This window comes from Populus alba, chromosome 1 (genome assembly GCF_005239225.2).
Source record: "Populus alba chromosome 1, ASM523922v2, whole genome shotgun sequence".
Classification (NCBI taxonomy): Eukaryota; Viridiplantae; Streptophyta; class Magnoliopsida; order Malpighiales; family Salicaceae; genus Populus; species Populus alba.
Genome location: NC_133284.1, coordinates 4,111,581 through 4,130,143, shown reverse-complemented (window position 1 = coordinate 4,130,143; position 18,563 = coordinate 4,111,581). Strand labels below are relative to the sequence as shown.

Genomic DNA, 18,563 nt, shown 5'->3' with positions numbered 1-18,563 from the left:
AAGTATTATAAGAAGCCAACTTTACTTATAAGAAGCCAACTTCGAAGCTAGTGATGAGTTATACTTTTTGTCTAAAGATAGCAATATATTTGTTGACATCTCATTACTAGCATTAAAGTTGGCTTTCTATTGTATTTATAAATTTGTCTTGTCAGTATTTTTCTGATATTACTTAAAGTGTCATTATCAAAGCTCCGGTTTATCTCTACATGTCATATTTTATTTCTTCTTCTCTCACTCCTCCCTTGTTTTTTTTTTTTTTGTCATTATTTTTGTTCATTTCATAGTTAAAGATTCTTTATAAAATATAAATGTTGATTGTTGAGTGGATGAATCAACTTTCCGGAGAAGAAAAATAAGTTGTGCAAATGCTATACGCGCAACATTCCAAGTTGTGCGTGTGGTATTTGCACATATTAACTACTGTACTAGTTGAGAAATTATCTTTTCATAGTATAGGAAAAAAACTCGGCTAAGGTAGGAACGTCTTCACCTGCTTCAGATCAATGAGGGCATGACATGGGACCTCAGCAATGGATTTCAGGAAGTATATTGCCCAATAATAAGTCATAGTAAGAAGAATGTTGCCGTCAACCACTGAAAAATAGGTACGGTTGAAAATGTGAGTCTAGTATAATACTTACTTGCCATCTCTGTAGTGTCTTCGCTTGTGTTGATTTCCATTTGCCATTAGTAGACATACAAATATTAACCGTAGCAAATAAAGGAGAACCACTTTTCAATTTTTATTCTCCATTCTATCTATCAAGTAATAAATAATAGTAATTATGTATTGTAATTGAGTTTAATTTAAACTTAATTAATAAATAAATTAACTTGACATGTTTGAAAGATATAGAATTAAATTTATTTTGTTTTTTTATTTTAACCTTATCACCTTCATTTTATCTTTGTATATTTATAGAGATTAAATTTCATTTAAAATTGATTTAAAATGGTTTCAAAAGAGAGTTCCAAACATGTTTTTAAAAGTTTATAGTGGCATGAGCCTTCTGTACTTGAAGAACCATACAAACGCACAAAATATGATGACTCCGGTGACTCCAGTAATTATGAGGACCCACTTAAACGCACCAGCATCATCAAACAATGGTACGGCGAAATTCATGCCAAAGATGCCTGCCACCACTCCAAAAATGGCGACAACAAATGTTGCTGTTGTGAGTAGAAGCTCAAATTGGATCAGTTGATTTCGGACATTGTCCTGCAACCAAAAATTTCCCTCGTCATAAAACTGGTATCCACCCCATCAACTCAAACAAAACGACAAAATTAGATGACTAGTTCCCAAAGAAATAATGTGATATCTTTGTATTATATGGGCATCCAAAAGAATAAGAATAAGAAGCAACACAGCCAGCAAGGATCCAGATTTTGTGCAGGAACAAATGACTACTTATTTCTTTCTGTGCATCATCTTAAAGAAGTTGCCAGCTGTGCTTATCACTTGATACGTTGAACATGATCCTGCTTGACATTTTTTCTAATTACCAAAGTTTTAAAATAGCAGTCCCTAACAACTGAGCTAAAAACAACACAATTTAATATTAAGGGGCCGGAGGGAAGGACAGGAATATGTACCAGCTGAATGTTGATGAAATCCTCTGTATCATCAATGTATTCCTTCAACTGAAAAAAAGTGTGAAAAATAAATGAGGTGTTAACATCCTAAACAAGGAAAGAAGAAATGCAAATAATCATATCGTGCTGCCCGTACCGATGTCAACTTGTTCAGGGTGCTATCAATGACAACAAAGTAAGCTTCTAGCAACATCTCCAGCTCTTCTATATTCTCAGTAGCACTTTCAGAACTCCTCATACTCTCATGTCGGCTCCTTGCAATGCTCAGGCTTTTCTCAAGTTTTCGTGAATCAGGGGGTGATGAAACAGGAGAAACTGGAGCGGAAATAGATGCCCCACCATCATTTGATCTAAATCCCATCAAAGATTGATCGCCATAGAACGATGATTCCATCCGACTTTTCTTTTCAGTGAGATACATTTCAGCCATATCTCCATCATCATCCATGAGCTGCTCAATCTCATCCCTTACCTAGATACAAGTAAATTCAGAGAGAATAAGAACAGCAGAATAGAGATCAATCAAATCTTAATTGCAAGAAAGGGAAAGGCAAGTGAAATTAGATATACCTTCTGAACCCTCCGAGTCAAGGCAACAAGTCTGCTTTTTAATCGCCGTACACGCTCCAAGTTTAATGTACTGATCTTGGATGTCAGTTCATCTAGTAATGGGTATGCTTCAATTTCTAATTCTGCTGCCTTCAGAAAATTGCAATTTAAATAAAATTATTAACTTGCTCAAACTTAATGACTTTTACCACAGAAACTGTGACGGGACAGACCATGTGATACCTTAATTTAGCAAAGGCATTAGCAGGGAAACAGAAGGTAAAAAGACTGAATTTTGTATGAAACAAAAAACAACAAAGGATAGATCTAGATAGACATAAATGGGAAACAAGACTGATGTAGCCATCCCTGAGTACTTCTCTAGGCCATAATGAGACATAATATCATTTTCTAATACATAATCAGCCAATATGCCTCTTTCAAAAAGACAATCTGAATTGCATTTTTAATGATGTAAAAAGAATGGATCTGAGTCTAACCATCAAAACAATAAAAACCAGCAAGACATACATTTTGTGATACATGCAAATTGCAGAAGACCATGCAGTGTGGGTTGCTCCTGTTCTAGAATGATTTTCTTTTGCTTAAGTTGATCTGATGTTACAAACCCCTAGTACTTAACACTGAACCTTTCTGGAGATGAATTCATACCATCACTATAACAGTAGGGTAAAAAGAACTAAAGAAACCTATAAGACAACTCTCGGATCAGATTTGATGACTTGCTGAACACAATTTAAGCTAGACACGTAATAATGAAATCTTGGTTTCATTAAGAGCTCTTAACCTTTGTTGAGTTGAGAAAGAGTTCTTGAGAATTCAGAGCTTTTCCCTCTGCCTATAAAAAATTGTTATTTTGAAATATCATCAAGGTGAAAGCTAATAACAGAGAATGGACTGAAATGAACCCAAAAATCTTGCAACAGATTGGAAATAAAAAATCAATCCAAAAAGAAATATCTTTGAGACCACTATGATCTAAAGAATAAAATGAGGAATCATTTACTCAGTCAATGTAGATTGCCAATTATGCAATTAATGGAAATGCCTTCAGTTAAGTGAATGTTAGTAGCAATTACCATGTCATGTCATAAACTCAACATGGACAAAGGCAGTAGGTTTGCATATGTGTCAAATGCGGACTGGCAATCTCATATGTAACAAGATAAGAAAACAAACTAAGAGGAAAACAATTAGCTAGAACTTTATAGGAGATTTTCTAAAATGTCAGTTATTACATGGAACGGTATAAAATGAAAAAAGCTTCCCTAAATAACAAGCTAAATTGCAGGCAAAACATACACAAACACACGTCCATGTGCAAAATGATCCACGAGCTTGTAGCATAGAAGATGTCAACTAGGAAAATACTGCCTGCCTGTAGGGTTAGAAAATACAGCCATGTCTTTTTGTTCCAAGACGTGCAGATATCACAAGATTTATATAATGACATACAGCAAACCACTTTAATTAATCTAGAAGGTGCATGTACATCATTCAAGTGTCAAGGACATAAAAACACCTATATGGAGAGACAAGACAGTTAGTAGTACTTATCAACTACTATGATAGTTCACGCTACAATAGCTAAATCATATAAATTGTGGTTGAAAAGTTCACTAGGATTAGGAAAAAGAGTAATAACATAGGAATACACAGCTTTCATAATACGTCTGCAACAAGCCATTCTTAATTTCGTTGAATAACATCATTCATTCAAATCAAGCATGTGCGAGATTTAAAGTTCTGTTTACACACCTGAGAATCAAGGAATGTACAAGCGGCTTCCAGAGCAACTTCAAGAGCCCTAAACTCAAAGGGCAAATAATCAGGGGATGCATTTCCAAATACGTTGTCAAAATTCCTACTTCTCCTTCGATTCAATTCAGCACCTTCTGACTGCCATACCTCACCTACCCCTGGTGTCGTCAATCGCCTTTGTAGCTCCACCACATACTGCAGCACATAGCTGTCAAGGGAATTTAGGAGTAGAACCTCATCAGCCGTAATAATACACCGAATCTGCTCCAAGTTTACAACTATAGCCTTCTCTCTACCAAGGATTGTTGAGGGGTAAACAAAAAGAGGATCAAGCAGGCGTAAATCACGAGCAGGTAGATCACAACGACGCATCATAGTGAACTTGTCAACCTCAATAATTTGGGAATTTCCAGATGAATCAACACGAATCCATGATCGAACGCCTTGGCCACGCTTTTTCAAACCCAGAACATCAACACCTTGGAAAGGTTGGCGTCCAGAGGCAGATGGTCGATAAGATGAATCTCTAAGGTTTATAGCTGATGCTGGTTTTGGAGGGAGCAGGCGTTCTTTAAGGTCCGCCATTAATAACAACCCCTGAATGCTGGTACACATCAGGCAAATGAAAGTGTGAGTATACTCATCACCATCCTTTTTTTTGTCAGGTTGCAGAAATAACAGAGAACACTAATGGCACTTACTCCAGCTTACAAAGGCCATTCTATTTGAAGTCATTCCATCAAGTACGGTAAAACTTTACTAATACCATGAGAGCTAAATTCATGTAAATTAAAACCAAAGAACGAAAACAATGTCCGTAACATTGAATGGATACTTAGTCTCAGCAAAACATTGCAAGTGAACCACGTTGAGCTACATAAAAATGATTTTTTGCCCAATGCAAGAGTAGGGTATGCCAAAACAGTTCAATAGACTTGTTAATTTTGCAACTACCATGTTCCAAAAATCAATCTTTTCTTTACTGGAACCACAAAGGAAGGGCCTAGCTTCGCAAAAATCTTGATTTCTTTAGCTGAATTAGCATTTCTATTATCGACCCACAAGCCCTCCCGCAAGAAACCCTGATTATTGCCAGATTAACAATGTAAACTGACAGACAAATTAAAAACATGCATACATAATCACAAAGAAGCAGCTTTAAGAGAACCCCAGAAGCCATAACTAGGATTTCAATGCAAGTTACACAGCTGCAGCAGATAAAACAAAAACTAAAATCACAGCCTTGATTTCTCTATTGATAATTCATTAAAAAAATGAAAAAGACGCCCAAAAGAGGATTGAATGCAATGAAAAAGCAAACCCTAGATTCTAAGAATCAGATAAGCATATTACCTAACTGTGCTTTGACGGGTTGGTGGTTAGAAAGGGTGAAATGGAGAGAGAAAGGGATGGGCTTTGTTTAGGGCTAAGGCTTGATAGAGAAGGGAATCAGGCAGAGAACCTTAATGAAGAATCCAGTAAGATTAGGATACAATAAAGGGAAAATACACGAGTTTTGTTTGTTCTTGGTTCAAAAAGCTTAAAGCTTACCACAGCTACAAAGATGGGTCTTCTGTGAGTTGGCGGGGTATTGACTCGATACCTATTCAACTACGTAGGGGAATACCCACGTACTCACCACTACTGTATTTTCAAGTTTACCCATGTTTTTAACAAGGCACATGCGTATAGAGGGGAGGGACGACTACATGCTGTAAACTCGTCATTTTACTCGTGGTTAACCGCTTATCAAACCGGCCCGGGTCTGACCCGGTTAAAAGTCGGAGTCATTAAAGAAGTATTTAAAAGTAGGATGGTGGTTATTTTAATTATTTATTAAAGTGGTAGCGTCAGCAAACGATTTGGACATATTAAAAAAAAAGTTAAAAGACATGAGGTTTCACTGTAACTACACGTGGTTTATTGTAGATTGTTATAATAAAATTATTTTTTTATACCTGCGTGGGAAAAGCTTAAGTTTTAAAGATGGAATAAAATGAAAATTTTAAGAAAGATTCGGACACTCCTCACACCACCCCTTGAAATTACAAGGTTTCTTCAATCGTGAGTGCTAGAATTCAAAAATTTAATATTCATGAGAAAGGATAGTCTCATTGTATATACAAAATAATAATAAAATAAAATAAAAGCATTTCATTAGAGGGAGGATATTAGAGATCCTTGTCTCCACGACTATTGTGATAAAAAAACGCTATCAATAAGGAGCTGTTTGGAGAATTTTAACCAGAATTTTTAAAAACTTTAATTTTTTTAATTTTTTTGGATATTTTTGAATTTTTTTTATATATTAATATTAAAAAAAAATTAATTGATTCCTAGCCATAAAAAAGGTTTTTATAGAACACAAGAGCCCAGCTCTTAACTCCATATAATGGACCGACAGGTGGGCCTTTTGCCAGCCCAACTGTACACTGTAAACTGGCATCTCTTACTCCTTAAAAACGTCGTGGTTTTCAATTAGGGATAAAAACCCCTTCTTCCCGTATACCCCGTTTTCCCTTAAAACAAAGAACACCCATTAACCTTCTCTTTTATTTTTTCAAAACCGTCAAAAAATCGTTTCCTTCAAAAACTCAAACAAGATCTGGTCATTGAGGAAGAGGCGGTGGCCGTCGTGTAGTCTGTTAAAAGTGCCACCTTCAAATAAGAATTCGGTGGTGGAAGTTTTGTGTTAACCACTAATTCCTCTACCGTCACCACCATTTCCGCAGTAAAGAGAGAGAAAACAAGTGAAGAACTGAAAAAAAGAAGTTCAGAGATGACTGGCTTGCACAACGAACCTGGAATTTATCATTTTGTTGCCCTTTTGCTGCATATTTATTTGACTCTGGATTGGTTTGGTTTGCAAGCGGAAAAACCGAGGTCATTGTCAAGAGGGTTGCTACCAGTCTTATCTCCTTTAAAAAAGCAATACATATAGTTACAGTAACCTGCAATATTAATATATGCAAATAGTTTTTTTTTTTAATTAATTTGAATCAACCCGGTTAAATCTCTGCCTGAGACACGGGATCCTGCCCGATCGATACTCGCGTCAGGTAAAACCTATCGGCATCAGTGGTGGTAATAATACTGTATCAGAAAAGTACTTGATCCACAAGAAGAGATAGGCAACAATGGTGATAAAATTATTCCAGGGATACTTCTCATTAGCATACATGATAGATGCGCTCAGCAACTTTACATTAAAAAAGGAAAAAAGGTGAGATCATGAGAAGTCCACGTCTAATTATGTACACCAGAAGCAACCATGTAATCTCTCGATTGGGAGATGGGGCGATCTTGGAGCCTTAAACCACCATTAAATTGATTATATACTGTTTTTCTTATCTTTAAATGTAAGGATTAACATGGGATGAGTAGTCACGAATTCCAGCCCCTTCCCATCCCATCCATTCCTCCCACATATCCCAATCTGTGTCGTTCATTCCTCTCATAGGCTCGTCAATTCCCTGATCCGACGGCTCATAAGACATGTACATATGTGATGATTCATCTGGTTCTTCCCTCAAATTACTCATCGCAGTCTACAGGGAAAAAAAAAGAGCATACTGTTAGACAAAAAGTGTCGCTTGAGCTAAAGCTCAAAAGTATAGAAAAGTGTAACACGTAAATTGCATCCCGACAACAGCAAAATGATAGTGATGGCTCTAGGAGACAAGTTCCAGGCATGAAAAGACACTCCATCGAAACCAACAAAGCCAAAAGAGTCCTCCAAGAGCTTGCAGCCTAGATTCGCCCTTGTCTATGATTAACATGATAAGGGTGTCGTGTCCTATCAGGATGGTTGATTTAGCCACAGCCCTTTTGAACAAAACCATTCAAATTTCATCCTACTGCTGAAACAGAAGTGGATAAATCCCAATTTGGAAGCATATACTCTAAAGAAAACTCTAATTGAAGAGTTTGATCATTCCTCCAATCTTCACTTGACAAGTTATCAGTATTTTTTTTGGTTGAATTCTGTCCTTTTTGTGTAAATTGTAGGGATTGAATTCGTATGTTTAAGTCTTCATTCCATTTTCAAGGTATCTAATAAGTCTTCGGATTTAATAGATGGGTCCTGTCTTCAATTATTTAGGTTGAATACTTTCGATCCCTATCTTTATTTTCTATGCCTGGAGAAAAGTCATCCTTTACCAAATCCTACATGAACCCCGCCAAAGGAGAAAAAGAACACATAAAAATAATTTAAAAGGAAAAAAAAAAAAAAAGGAACTATAAGGAGATGGCTACATACATCATAGGCTTCATTGATCAGGCTAAACTGCACACCACAATTGCTTCCTCTGCAGACATCTGGATGATACTGAAACAGAACAGGAAGGAATAAATAAGCAAAAAATCCCCTAAAAAAATACATCAAGAACGATGAATTGAATGAAAGGAATTAAAACCCACCAAGAAACCCAAGAAAAAAAATTGAAATTTAAACGAGAACAATATATTATACCTGCAAAGCAAGCTGTCTAAAAGCTTTCTTGACCTCAGATTCAGAAGCATCAGGTTGGATCCTAAGAGTCTTGTAAGGATCCATGACAGAAGGAGAAGAATAGGAAGCAGCAGTAAAAAACCTGACTCCATCTCTCCCCATCTTATCATTACTATTCTTCTTTCTCCTATTCTTGATCTGAAACCAAGAAGCTGAAGACCCCGCACACCCATTTCCTCCCACCATCGCAACAGCTGCTGCACTTGCCATTCTCTCAAACCCACCCACAAACACAGTCCAAGAATCTCCCTTTATAAGCAAACAAGAGGGGGGGGACACTATGGGCAGAGGCTGAACGTTGTTTTGTTAAAGAATAGTTTTACCACGGTGTGAAGGCTGTTATAGCTTTGAAATCAGGACATGGAGGGATTGTTTAAATGAGGAGAGGGTGAGTGTATATATATATATATATATATATATATATATAGAGGGAATATAAATTGCATTATGAGGGGTGATCTACAGTGGGGTCCTTATCCAAAAGCGTCCGTGAGGTGACGTGTATTTGATGGATAGTGTTTTGTGCTTATCCTGGTCCTCGTCAGAATTGGAACATCCACTCTTTCTTTTATATTTATCCTAATTGCTAGGGTTTGTTCTGGGAATATTCCACTTCAGAAATCTAATAATCTTATTTACTCTCCCAGATGTTTTTAAGCTTTTTTAGCATCGCTATAAACAGGTTCTCTGTGTTTTGTTACAATGTTAAAAATAAAAAAATTATTTAAACATATATTTAAATGAAGAATTTTTTTAATAAACACACTATATTATAATATCCAAACACACAAGATCTCGTTTAGTTGGTGATAGACCTAGTTAATCATCAAATCAAAACTCGACTTGAGTAAAGTTTCATGTTGAAGTTGAAGCTTGACTTGTGTTGTGTTTCGACTTAAAACTATAAATATTTTTTTTATCAAAATAATATTTTATTTTGAGGTAATATTGTAGGTTTGGCATGATGGCTCCCCTCGAGGGGGAGGGGAGGGGTCACCGAGGAGGAGCTCTTGTTATAATTTCGAAGGAGGTAGGGTTGGCACGCCATAGCCATCTCTATTATTCTAATGCAAAGACAGGGTGCTATATATTGATGGTCAATCTTCAACTTGTGTTCTTCTGTGGCGAATACAGAGGGCTATTCGCATCACTTTCCATGTGTTTGAAATGGTTATGTATTGAGACTTTGATCGAGAAAAAATCAAGGCACGAAAAGGATGCATCTCCTGTTAATTTAATCCCATTTATTCTGTTTAATTAGTCAAATACAAGACGCGTTGTGAAGTCAAAAGATAGCATCAATAAGGAGATCAATGATATTAAGATTGAAAAACATACACTTGTTGGTTATTATTTTACTTGGTTTTCATTCTCAATTTATTATATTTCTATGAGATAGCATCTTCGCATTAAATAATAATAAAAATATAAAAATTATCCAGAAATATAAAAACAATTCAAAATAATAATAATAATATTTTTTTTTAAAAAAAAAGACCTCCCAAATTGCCAAAGCCATGGTATCCGAGGGCATGGGGAAGCTGGTGAAATGGGTTGTGGACAAGTGTGCATTTTTCATGTGGTGAGAGAGAAGGACAGGACGACAGCCCAGCAAGCCCAACAGTTTGTGGATAACTTCCCCTGACAATCACCTCGTGAATCAAGGAGACAAAATATTGGTTTTTTTTTTATTAACAGATTTAAATCGGATAATGTCTTGCTTTTTCCTTCTTGATTTTGATAATCAGACAATTCTTCTCGTCTTCTTTTTTGAATGGATGGATAAGAAGATTTATCTGGTTTACACGTGTGCTGCACGCGCATCAATTTACTGTATTTAATTGTAAGATATCCATCCATCAACGGAGGAGGTGGGGATGCTCAAAATCAATAAATTTTAAGGATTAGATTCCTCTTGTGAGTTAAATACCAACATGTTTTGGGAATGTAATTATAATTATTTTTAAAAATATTTTTTATTTAAAAATATATTAAAATAATTTATTTATTTTTAAAAAAATTATTTTTAACATCAACGTATCAAAATAATTTAAAAACACTAAAAGTATATTAATTTTAAACAAATTAAAAAATTAAAAATATTTTTAAAACATAAAAATAAATTGGACTAAACATGGAGCATCCATTGTCCTCTTTACTTGTCCTTTTCTTTTAATTTAATTATAGAGATTTCAAATTTCATTCATGTAAAGAGAAATTGAAGATAGACAATTGAATAGAGCAATCAATGCGACTTGGAAAAATAAAAAGCACAGATTTGAAATAACCCTTGACCAAGAGAATGAAAGCACCAATAAATTGAAAAAAAAAAAAAGTAATTCTCTAATAAAAATAATAAGAATATTTGCGCTTATATTTCTCCCAGGAAATAACGATCCATTAGGCTGGGGATATAATTTTCGTATTGTAGCGTGATTGATGGGTTTTTCAATTTACTGAGTTGGCAAGCTATGACTTTAAACCAAAAAAAAAAACAACCAACTCAGTGTTTTTCTCTTTTTTTCCACTTGCTCTTCAGTTTGGTCTCTTCAAGAAGCATATTCCATTTTCTTCCATAACACCATGTTTCGGTTATTTCCTTTGTCTGTCACATCTCCAGCATCGGCGGCCTTAGGAGGGGCAGTGGAAAGAACAAATACGATTGCATTAGGCAAGTTTGAAGCTTGTGAAGAAGAAACTAACAGACACCTACACGGTGGTCAGGCAGGAGATGGAGACCACAAATGCTGAAACAGATTTTTGCCCTGTTCTTCTCAAGGTGAAGCAGCCACAGCGAAGCCTCCTGATGAGGAAAATTTAGAAACTACCTTTACAGGGATCAACTCATAGTAAAAAGTCACAGCACATTCCCCATGATTATTGGTTTCATTGTTTCGGCCAATTGAACTTGTGACCTGTGCAGGATACCTTCTCCCTATAAGTTGCTAGAATTCTATATAAACCTGCAGGAAAAAAAAAAAAAAAAAAAACAGAACGTGTACAGAACTCACAAAAAAAAAAGGGTGAAATGATGAAAAAAAAATAACTTGATCATTTACAATCACAAGAATATAGATCCTAATTGTTATAATTGTTAAAATTGTGGCACACTGTTCTGCTACTCTTCTCTTTGGACTCGGTCTTCACTTTTCCATATTATTCCTGTCTACCTCCATCGATTGACGAGAAGATGTTGGCTGCTGCTCTGCAGAGGGACCTGCTTGAACAGGCCTTTTGAATTGCACCAAGATCATGCTCATGTTGTCACATCCCTCGCCACCATTGGTGTTGGGTGCCAAACACCTGCTGAAAACTCTCTCGCATATCACTGAAAGCTTGGTTTCCTGCATAGATTTGAACAGAAATATGGTTGCCTACATGTTTTCATATATTCCGATTCAGAACTTTAACCAAAAGTCTACAGAACTTACAGTGTTTAACTGTTCATGCACATAGTCCACTAGCTGTTGACTTGACATGCAATCCCTATGGAATACGTGGGAATTTATCAAAAATAGTAAAATTCCAAAATCAAAACAGATGAGAGGCCCAAACAACTGCTTTTAGGCTCACCAGGAGTGATCAAAGGGGTGAAGAGGGGAACCAGAAATAGAAATACAACCGAGCACCACTTTAGTTTCCAGTGTATATGTTACAAAATGAATGTGTTTCCTCTAAAGGCTCTAACTCATATGTGAATGGCAAATATCAACCTCCATGAAGAGATCATATAAAAGTGTTGCTTTCAGGTGAACGTTGCATCTTGGAGTGAGTAACATGCAAATACTAGTTGTGCTCTTCAATCAAACTGAGTTATTTTAGCCAAAAGAAAAGGTGCATGACTACTAAATCACACCAGCCTTCACATCATCTTAAGACTATACCAGATTATTTATCATCCCATTGTTGTTAGACCTGATTGACCAATTTTCAGCACAAGTTGACACTAAGGCCACTTCCATCTCAAAAGATAGTTGAGTTCCTAAGAAACTAGAGTTTTTTTGAAGTTGCTTGAGGTGAAGACGTGGTTCAGTTATGAAGTGGTGTCAACTAATGCAGACAACTTTAAAAGATACTTTCCAATCATATTTCCTTGTTTTAAAGCCTAGAATTCCCAGTAGCATGTAAGTTCAAAGAAGGTATCCATAGAAAATCTATATTACATTTCAAAAGGAAAGGAAAAGCGGAGAAAAACAGTTGTGCATAAGAAGTTCTTTCATGGAAATGAGCACATACTTATTTTAAGACAAAAAGAAACTCACTCACCAAATTCCATCACAAGCAAGAACAAGAAACTCATCATCGTCGCAGAGCTCAACCTATTGAAGTGCAATGACAAATTACACCAGAATCCCATGAAAGAAAAATAAATGCATAGCAGTAACATATAGCAATCATGTGATACTGGCCAAAGGCATTCTTAAATCCTACAGGTAGACTAAATGGATAATCTACACCCTTGAATATGGATGGGTGTCATAAAGTAACTGAACTTAAACAATACCAGCAGTTACCTTTCTTTTTCTTTTTTTTATTTGGGGGACATCTAGCAGGCCATGTAAAATTATTTAGCGCACAAGTGCTCTCAAAAAAAAAAACAGAGGAAAGAAAGATTGACAGCAACAAGCATTCTGGGATAATGCAAATGCACCAACACTACTCACAGTCTTTATGTCTGGATTAGCAGTAACAATTTGCTGCTCAGCGGGCAGTTTTTTGTTCTGCTTGAACTCTGTGTCTCCTGCAACAAAGAGATCAACAGTATAAGATGTAATTGGCCCAGACAACTAAAATTATGACCTTGTCTTGGAATTAGGAAGGGGGGAGGGGGGGGGGATCAAATACCAATTGCCCTAGACAAGTTTAAAGTTCCATTAACACGTCCAACTACTATAAAACCACCAGCATTACGAATCCTTTCTCTCTCAACCTCAAGACCGGGCTTGTGATCTTTAGACATTTCATATGCCTGCAAGAAAGGACTTGCATAAGACACTTCACATGTAAAATCTTGCAAAAGATATGCTATTCAATCATTAAAGAGGCATAATTCCATGAAAGACCCATTCACTTATTGTCTTGCCAAATGTTACATGGACTTGGGTACGACAGTAGGAGGTGGATAAAGATCTAAGCTCATAAGGTTAAAATAAAAGGATGTATCAGTTTATTATTTGGGTCCTGATTTAAATTCATCAATTCACAAGGGCAAAATAAAATGCCATAGGGGAAAGGTAACATTCTTGATTGGGTATGCTAGCATGATCCGCCCCTTTTTAGACATCTAACACCCTTCCTCACAGCTAGTTTAGGGAAGAGGGTTAAAGGATTCTTGGCTTTTGCCATTCTTCATTTAATAGCTCTAAGAGGCAAGACTGTCACCCCTGAGAAAAGGAAGCTTAACAATACAGATCTGCAATATTTACTTCTTTCTTCTCCTATCAAGAGTTTGATGGGACCATCAATCTATTTACTTATTTAGTCAAGGGTGATGATGATGCCACTCCATCAATCTATGGGACTCCACTAACAGTGAGACAAATGATGATATGCCACTCCATCAATTTATGGGACTCCAAACAGAACAAAATAAGGTGCATGTTTGCTCCAGTAATATATACTCACAGACCCATAACAGGCAAGGAAGCATACATGCATGTATTGGGATACACACACACACACCGAACATCAAGATCATTTTCTATTCATTGATTGGGAAACATCAAGGAACAAACAATCAATTCCTTTTACCAAATATAGGGGAAAGAAGAAAGCTGAAAGCTTATTAAACAAGAGGGAACAAGAATACCTGACCCTTCCTGGATATAACACAACGAGAATCACCAGCATTTGCAACAACAAGTTGGTTGTTTCGAATAATTGCAACGCACGCAGTGCTTCCGCAATTTGGTCCATCAAAGCCAGAATGAGGCCCCTGAGTTTTTGCATAATAAGATTTACTTTTCCTAAACTTATTAAAATGCATACCATTTCAAAACTAGTAATATTAACAACAGCCAGTATGCAAAAGTTATTGATAAGTCAAGTGACAATCAATATTTAAGGGTGGGAGTTTATATGATCACTGAAACAACACAAACACCTGTCCTAAACATGGTTAATTACACAACTAACTGCACGTAAATAATTGAATGAAATAGCCATTTCTATAAAGGGAATAGCCATTTCAATAAAAGGGAATTTCCCATTAATTATACTGAAATTGCAAGAGCAAATTTCTAAATCTGAACGACCAAAGAAAGAAAACCACCATCAAAAACAAATACAAAGGTAGTTGAAATAGGAATTAACTGCCATTGAGTTTGTCTTGCAACCAGCACCCATTTCCCCTCATCTTCCCAAGAGGTCTTGGATTTTAGCCTTTCCTTTGTAAGAAATAATAAAAGGAATAAGCTAAAGAAAACTAGTAGAATATGCATTAAGCAATCGAGAACTTTCAGGGGTCTTAAAACTCTAAAATTTCAACTCCATAACAACTAAAAATATCAAGCCTAAATAAGACCTTTGAAGCTAAATGTAAGCTGAAATTCTCCAAAACAAAAATCCCTCCAACAGTAATCAAGAAGATCCCAAACAGCCAAAACCACTGCCCTGTTTTCACACACTCCTGTTCAATATGAGTATGCTAGTGCACTTCAGTGCTGGTTGCTCCAGGGTTGCATCAATTGACGATGACCATGAGCATAGCAAGGAAATATTATTCTGCCATTAGCTACAAGCAATCAAAAAAAGATTATATAAACATGATGGGAGTACCTCCTCATCAGGCCAATCATCAAAATGGCCATTGACTTGACCACTTCTAGGTGACCATATCAATCCTTCTATCATACCAGAAACCTTTTCTACGTTATCACCCAATCTAGATAGTTCTCTCCATCCCCTCTGCCCACGCATCATCTCATCCATTCTGCATCAACAATACAGTTAGGATGCATAAAACTTGACATTGCATGGTTTTGAAAGGATTAGAAACTTTTGCCAACTATTACAAAAACCAGTACAGTTATCTTATAAACTGACCAAAACCATTACTGCATACTATTGCGTTCACCATCATCACGGTAGCATTGATTAAATATGGGTACAATTATTTCACTCTTTGATAAAAACAATACACTAATAACATATAAATGGCATCACCACTGTCAAAGAACAGCTCATGCAAGCCTTGGTCGCGAACTAGTCGGGCTTGGTTATACATGGGATCCCTTTCCTATTCTAGTTTTAATGAGTTAAACCCTCTATAAGCTACTGTGATAATAAAGCACGACATCATACCAAAGCGAGCATTAACATATCCGTAACACAGTTCAAATACGAGTCTAGGTCAATAACGTACAACTCAAAGGCACAACCAAAACTTATAGCGAGGGAATAATTACATATATCAGCATGTTAAACAAAGCAAATACTAAACAAGTGAAATAACCTGAGAAAAGCTTTCTGTAAAGAAGTGCCTAAATCACCAGACAAATAACTTTCGTGTTTGAGCACTTGTTCATGAAGATATTTAGCACAGAACTTAGACACTGCTTGGCCTGCAAAACAATAGAAATTGATAAGAATGACAGACTGCATTTACTAACCCAGGAAATGATTACAAGCATTGCATTAGACAACTATGATAATCACCATAACCAATAACTAAAATGAAGTTGATGCATGCTTGAGAAGCCACCAGCACAAGAATAATTGATTAAGAATCGACCCTGATGCTACCACTAGTTCCACCTTACCAGCATCCATCTCATCTGATTCTTATAAAGATTTTGAATATGTTATAAATGGATCTTTACACCTTACAGTATTTGTAGTGGCAGAAATCCAGCAATATACCTCTTGAATCCTTCTTTGAAATTTTAAAACAAATTCCACGCAAAGTATTAATCCTTCTTTCTAAAGCCCTGACTCACCACATAAGCATAGAAACTTCAGGTCATAAATATTCTCCCTAACCTAGCCCCTTTAACAAATAAGAAAAATAAATGCTTATATCTAATTCAAACCTCCAATTTTTAAAGGGTCGGGTATAACATTGTCATAAAGGAAGTGCAAAATATTATAAAATATTAGCATCTTGAAAGGGAACAAAACTAGAAGGTTTTCACAAAATAATAACAGATATTAGAAAAGATATTAATATACATAACAGAATTCAAGGAAATGCTAACCTCCATGGCCATCATAAACACCGAAGAAAGATGTTGAACTGTCCAAATCTGGATAAGCTGCATGCTGCCAAACACCTTTTATAAGTTCATATGCAACTAGGAACACCCCGTAACATCAAGACAATATAAGTCCACCAAAATGGACAAAACTTTATCCTCAAAAGTTGATACATGCTTGAAAGGCTCTGTATCTAATTCACAGTGCGATGATACCTAAGATGCAAACTAATTCCTAATCTCTCAACTATACTCTTTGAAATTGTTTCATGATTTCATCTCAGGAATCATAACGCTTTCAATATGCATCTGTTACTCTGCCCATGCTATTTGACTGAATAAGATCATATCCTATCTATTCAACAAAGGCTCAACATTTCATTAAATGTCCACTTCAACATGTATTATAGAAAGCGCCCCCTTTTTGCAACAATACACATGCCAGATGTAATATCACACAAATTCAACGAGTTAAGATCATTCTACACCATAACTCTACATTCTATTGAAATCCGTACTAGTTTTCTCCAGTTTTAACACAGTAAACATCTATAGGAAACTACATAGATGATCATGAACCACCTTTAAAGAACCAGGCAGATTCTGGTTCTCTATAGGAAACTCCATAATTCATCAAGAACCATCTTTAAAGAACCAAGCAAATTCTGGTTCTTTCGTTCGATTTGCCCTTAAAATTGTTGCTATTTTTTGGGCAGACCACAGGACATAGAAACATTAAATTCAATACTTTCCTGCGAGTTAATGACACATGAAAAAACAGCAATAACAATACCCGTGGGAAGTCAATCTCTTTTAACATCAACATCTAACCTAAACATTCAATTTTACAAAACCATAAAGAGTACTCACGGCATCTTCCATGGTTGTACGCCAGCCTTGCATGGAGGACAGACCATATCGAAGTCTATCATTTTCACCATCTTGTGAAGCCTTGTCAGTTTTAGGGGAGCTCAAATACACCCCCATTTCTTGCTGAAACAAAATCAAAAGCAATCAGTAACAAAACAAACCATTCTTCTTGCATTCAAATCATCCATAACGCCCAAACAAATCCGAAAACATCCCAACATGCCCATCCAAGGGACCTACAGATAGCCCAATGCTCATAAATAAATAACACGTATAAATACAGACACAAGTGCCTAGATAGAATTTCAACGAATAAGCAAAACCAAGATATAATCACACACGTACACTTTCAAAAAAGTACTATACCTTACACTTTCTTTTCCCTTTTTTTTTCGATTTTTCTACATTTTCTTGGGAACCAAACAGATACAAGAATAAAAAACAGAGAAACAGATTAATACCTAAATAATTGGAAAAGATGTGCTAGAGAAACAGAGTAAAGAGGGCAGAAACAATCTCCAAGGTTTAGTGTTGTTGTGTAAGGATTGATACTCACTCGTGTGCTGTTATTGCAGACAGATCAAGAGATGTAAGGATTGCCTGGTTTAAGGTTATCTTTTGAGCTTAAACTGGATCGGTTGCACGCGTCATGCACGTGTGTTGGCTAAGAGGAACAAGCAGATAAGATAGGGGTCTGACGTGATGTGCATTTAATATTTTTTTTGTCCAAAAATGTGGAATAATCAACTTATTTTTGTCCCATAGAACGGAATAGATTGTTTTATTTTTTTTTTATTTGCATGTAAAAAAAAAATGTACTTTACTTCTCCTACTAAAATATTATTTATATGAATAATGCTTTTTTTTAATGTTAAATATGTTTAAAATTGAATTTTATAATTTTTTTAAATTTTAAATGATTATTATAATTTTATTACTCAAACAAAGATTTTGATAGTTTAACTCGATTAACTTGAGTTTTTTATTTTATTTTTTTTTAATTTTATTTTATAATATTAAGTTAATTGAGAATTAAATTTTATTATTTGTTTGGT

General features: G+C 35.7%; 3 protein-coding genes across 10 annotated transcripts; all 3 read right to left on the bottom strand.

The window, feature by feature from the left end:
* Positions 1 to 918: 918 nt before the first annotated feature.
* Positions 919 to 7,043, bottom strand: LOC118034018 (magnesium transporter MRS2-1). Of its 5 annotated transcripts, none has more exons than XM_035039167.2 (7): positions 6,938 to 7,043; positions 6,735 to 6,851; positions 3,931 to 4,537; positions 2,173 to 2,301; positions 1,739 to 2,074; positions 1,603 to 1,650; positions 919 to 1,225 (listed from the first exon to the last, which is right to left on the bottom strand). In XM_035039167.2, exons 2-7 carry the CDS (start codon positions 6,767 to 6,769, stop codon positions 995 to 997), a joined length of 1,386 nt encoding a protein of 461 aa, XP_034895058.1. In that variant the 5' UTR covers positions 6,770 to 6,851; positions 6,938 to 7,043; the 3' UTR covers positions 919 to 994. The 5 variants fall into 5 exon arrangements, with proteins under 5 accessions (XP_034895058.1, XP_034895056.1, XP_034895061.1 ...); XM_035039165.2 differs by having other exon boundaries at positions 3,931 to 4,530; XM_035039170.2 differs by lacking the exons at positions 6,735 to 6,851; positions 6,938 to 7,043 and adding exons at positions 5,072 to 5,141; positions 5,287 to 5,772.
* An 18-nt stretch (positions 7,044 to 7,061) lies between these two features.
* Positions 7,062 to 8,848, bottom strand: LOC118034019 (chaperone protein dnaJ 8, chloroplastic). The gene is made up of 3 exons (XM_035039171.2): positions 8,408 to 8,848; positions 8,195 to 8,263; positions 7,062 to 7,481 (listed from the first exon to the last, which is right to left on the bottom strand). Exons 1-3 carry the CDS (start codon positions 8,654 to 8,656, stop codon positions 7,287 to 7,289), a joined length of 513 nt encoding a protein of 170 aa, XP_034895062.1. The 5' UTR covers positions 8,657 to 8,848; the 3' UTR covers positions 7,062 to 7,286.
* A 2,610-nt stretch (positions 8,849 to 11,458) lies between these two features.
* On the bottom strand, positions 11,459 to 18,200 carry LOC118034016 (probable protein phosphatase 2C 60). 4 transcript variants are annotated; one of them, XM_073403805.1, is made up of 12 exons: positions 18,065 to 18,079; positions 17,875 to 17,918; positions 17,509 to 17,631; positions 16,642 to 16,705; positions 15,900 to 16,008; positions 15,224 to 15,377; positions 14,256 to 14,381; positions 13,292 to 13,415; positions 13,111 to 13,187; positions 12,713 to 12,765; positions 11,878 to 11,932; positions 11,459 to 11,790 (listed from the first exon to the last, which is right to left on the bottom strand). In XM_073403805.1, the coding sequence occupies exons 3-12, from the start codon at positions 17,623 to 17,625 to the stop codon at positions 11,590 to 11,592; spliced, it is 1,080 nt and encodes a 359-aa protein (XP_073259906.1). In that variant the 5' UTR covers positions 17,626 to 17,631; positions 17,875 to 17,918; positions 18,065 to 18,079; the 3' UTR covers positions 11,459 to 11,589. The 4 variants fall into 4 exon arrangements, with proteins under 4 accessions (XP_073259906.1, XP_034895054.1, XP_034895053.1 ...); XM_035039163.2 differs by lacking the exon at positions 17,875 to 17,918 and having other exon boundaries at positions 18,065 to 18,200; XM_035039162.2 differs by lacking the exon at positions 17,875 to 17,918 and having other exon boundaries at positions 17,970 to 18,141.
* Positions 18,201 to 18,563: the final 363 nt, after the last annotated feature.

What these genes read in the sequence shown, in the direction of transcription:
- LOC118034018 (XM_035039165.2), bottom strand. Translation starts at nt 6,821, where the DNA reads ATGACCTCGGTTTTTCCGCTTGCAAACCAAACCAATCCAGAGTCAAAT. An exon ending in AACAAAATGATAAATTCCAG is followed by an intron (nt 4,531 to 6,734) that starts GTTCGTTGTGCA and finishes ACCAGCATTCAG; the next exon opens with GGGTTGTTATTAATGGCGGA. An exon ending in ATTTCATCAACATTCAGCTG is followed by an intron (nt 1,226 to 1,602) that starts GTACATATTCCT and finishes TTTTGGTTGCAG; the next exon opens with GACAATGTCCGAAATCAACT.
- LOC118034019 (XM_035039171.2), bottom strand. Translation starts at nt 8,656, where the DNA reads ATGGCAAGTGCAGCAGCTGTTGCGATGGTGGGAGGAAATGGGTGTGCG. An exon ending in TTAGACAGCTTGCTTTGCAG is followed by an intron (nt 8,264 to 8,407) that starts GTATAATATATT and finishes GTTCTGTTTCAG; the next exon opens with TATCATCCAGATGTCTGCAG. An exon ending in TGATCAATGAAGCCTATGAT is followed by an intron (nt 7,482 to 8,194) that starts GTATGTAGCCAT and finishes TTTTCCCTGTAG; the next exon opens with ACTGCGATGAGTAATTTGAG.
- LOC118034016 (XM_035039163.2), bottom strand. Translation starts at nt 17,625, where the DNA reads ATGGGGGTGTATTTGAGCTCCCCTAAAACTGACAAGGCTTCACAAGAT. An exon ending in GTACAACCATGGAAGATGCC is followed by an intron (nt 16,706 to 17,508) that starts GTGAGTACTCTT and finishes GGTGTTTGGCAG; the next exon opens with CATGCAGCTTATCCAGATTT. An exon ending in ATGATTGGCCTGATGAGGAG is followed by an intron (nt 14,382 to 15,223) that starts GTACTCCCATCA and finishes GCAAAAACTCAG; the next exon opens with GGGCCTCATTCTGGCTTTGA.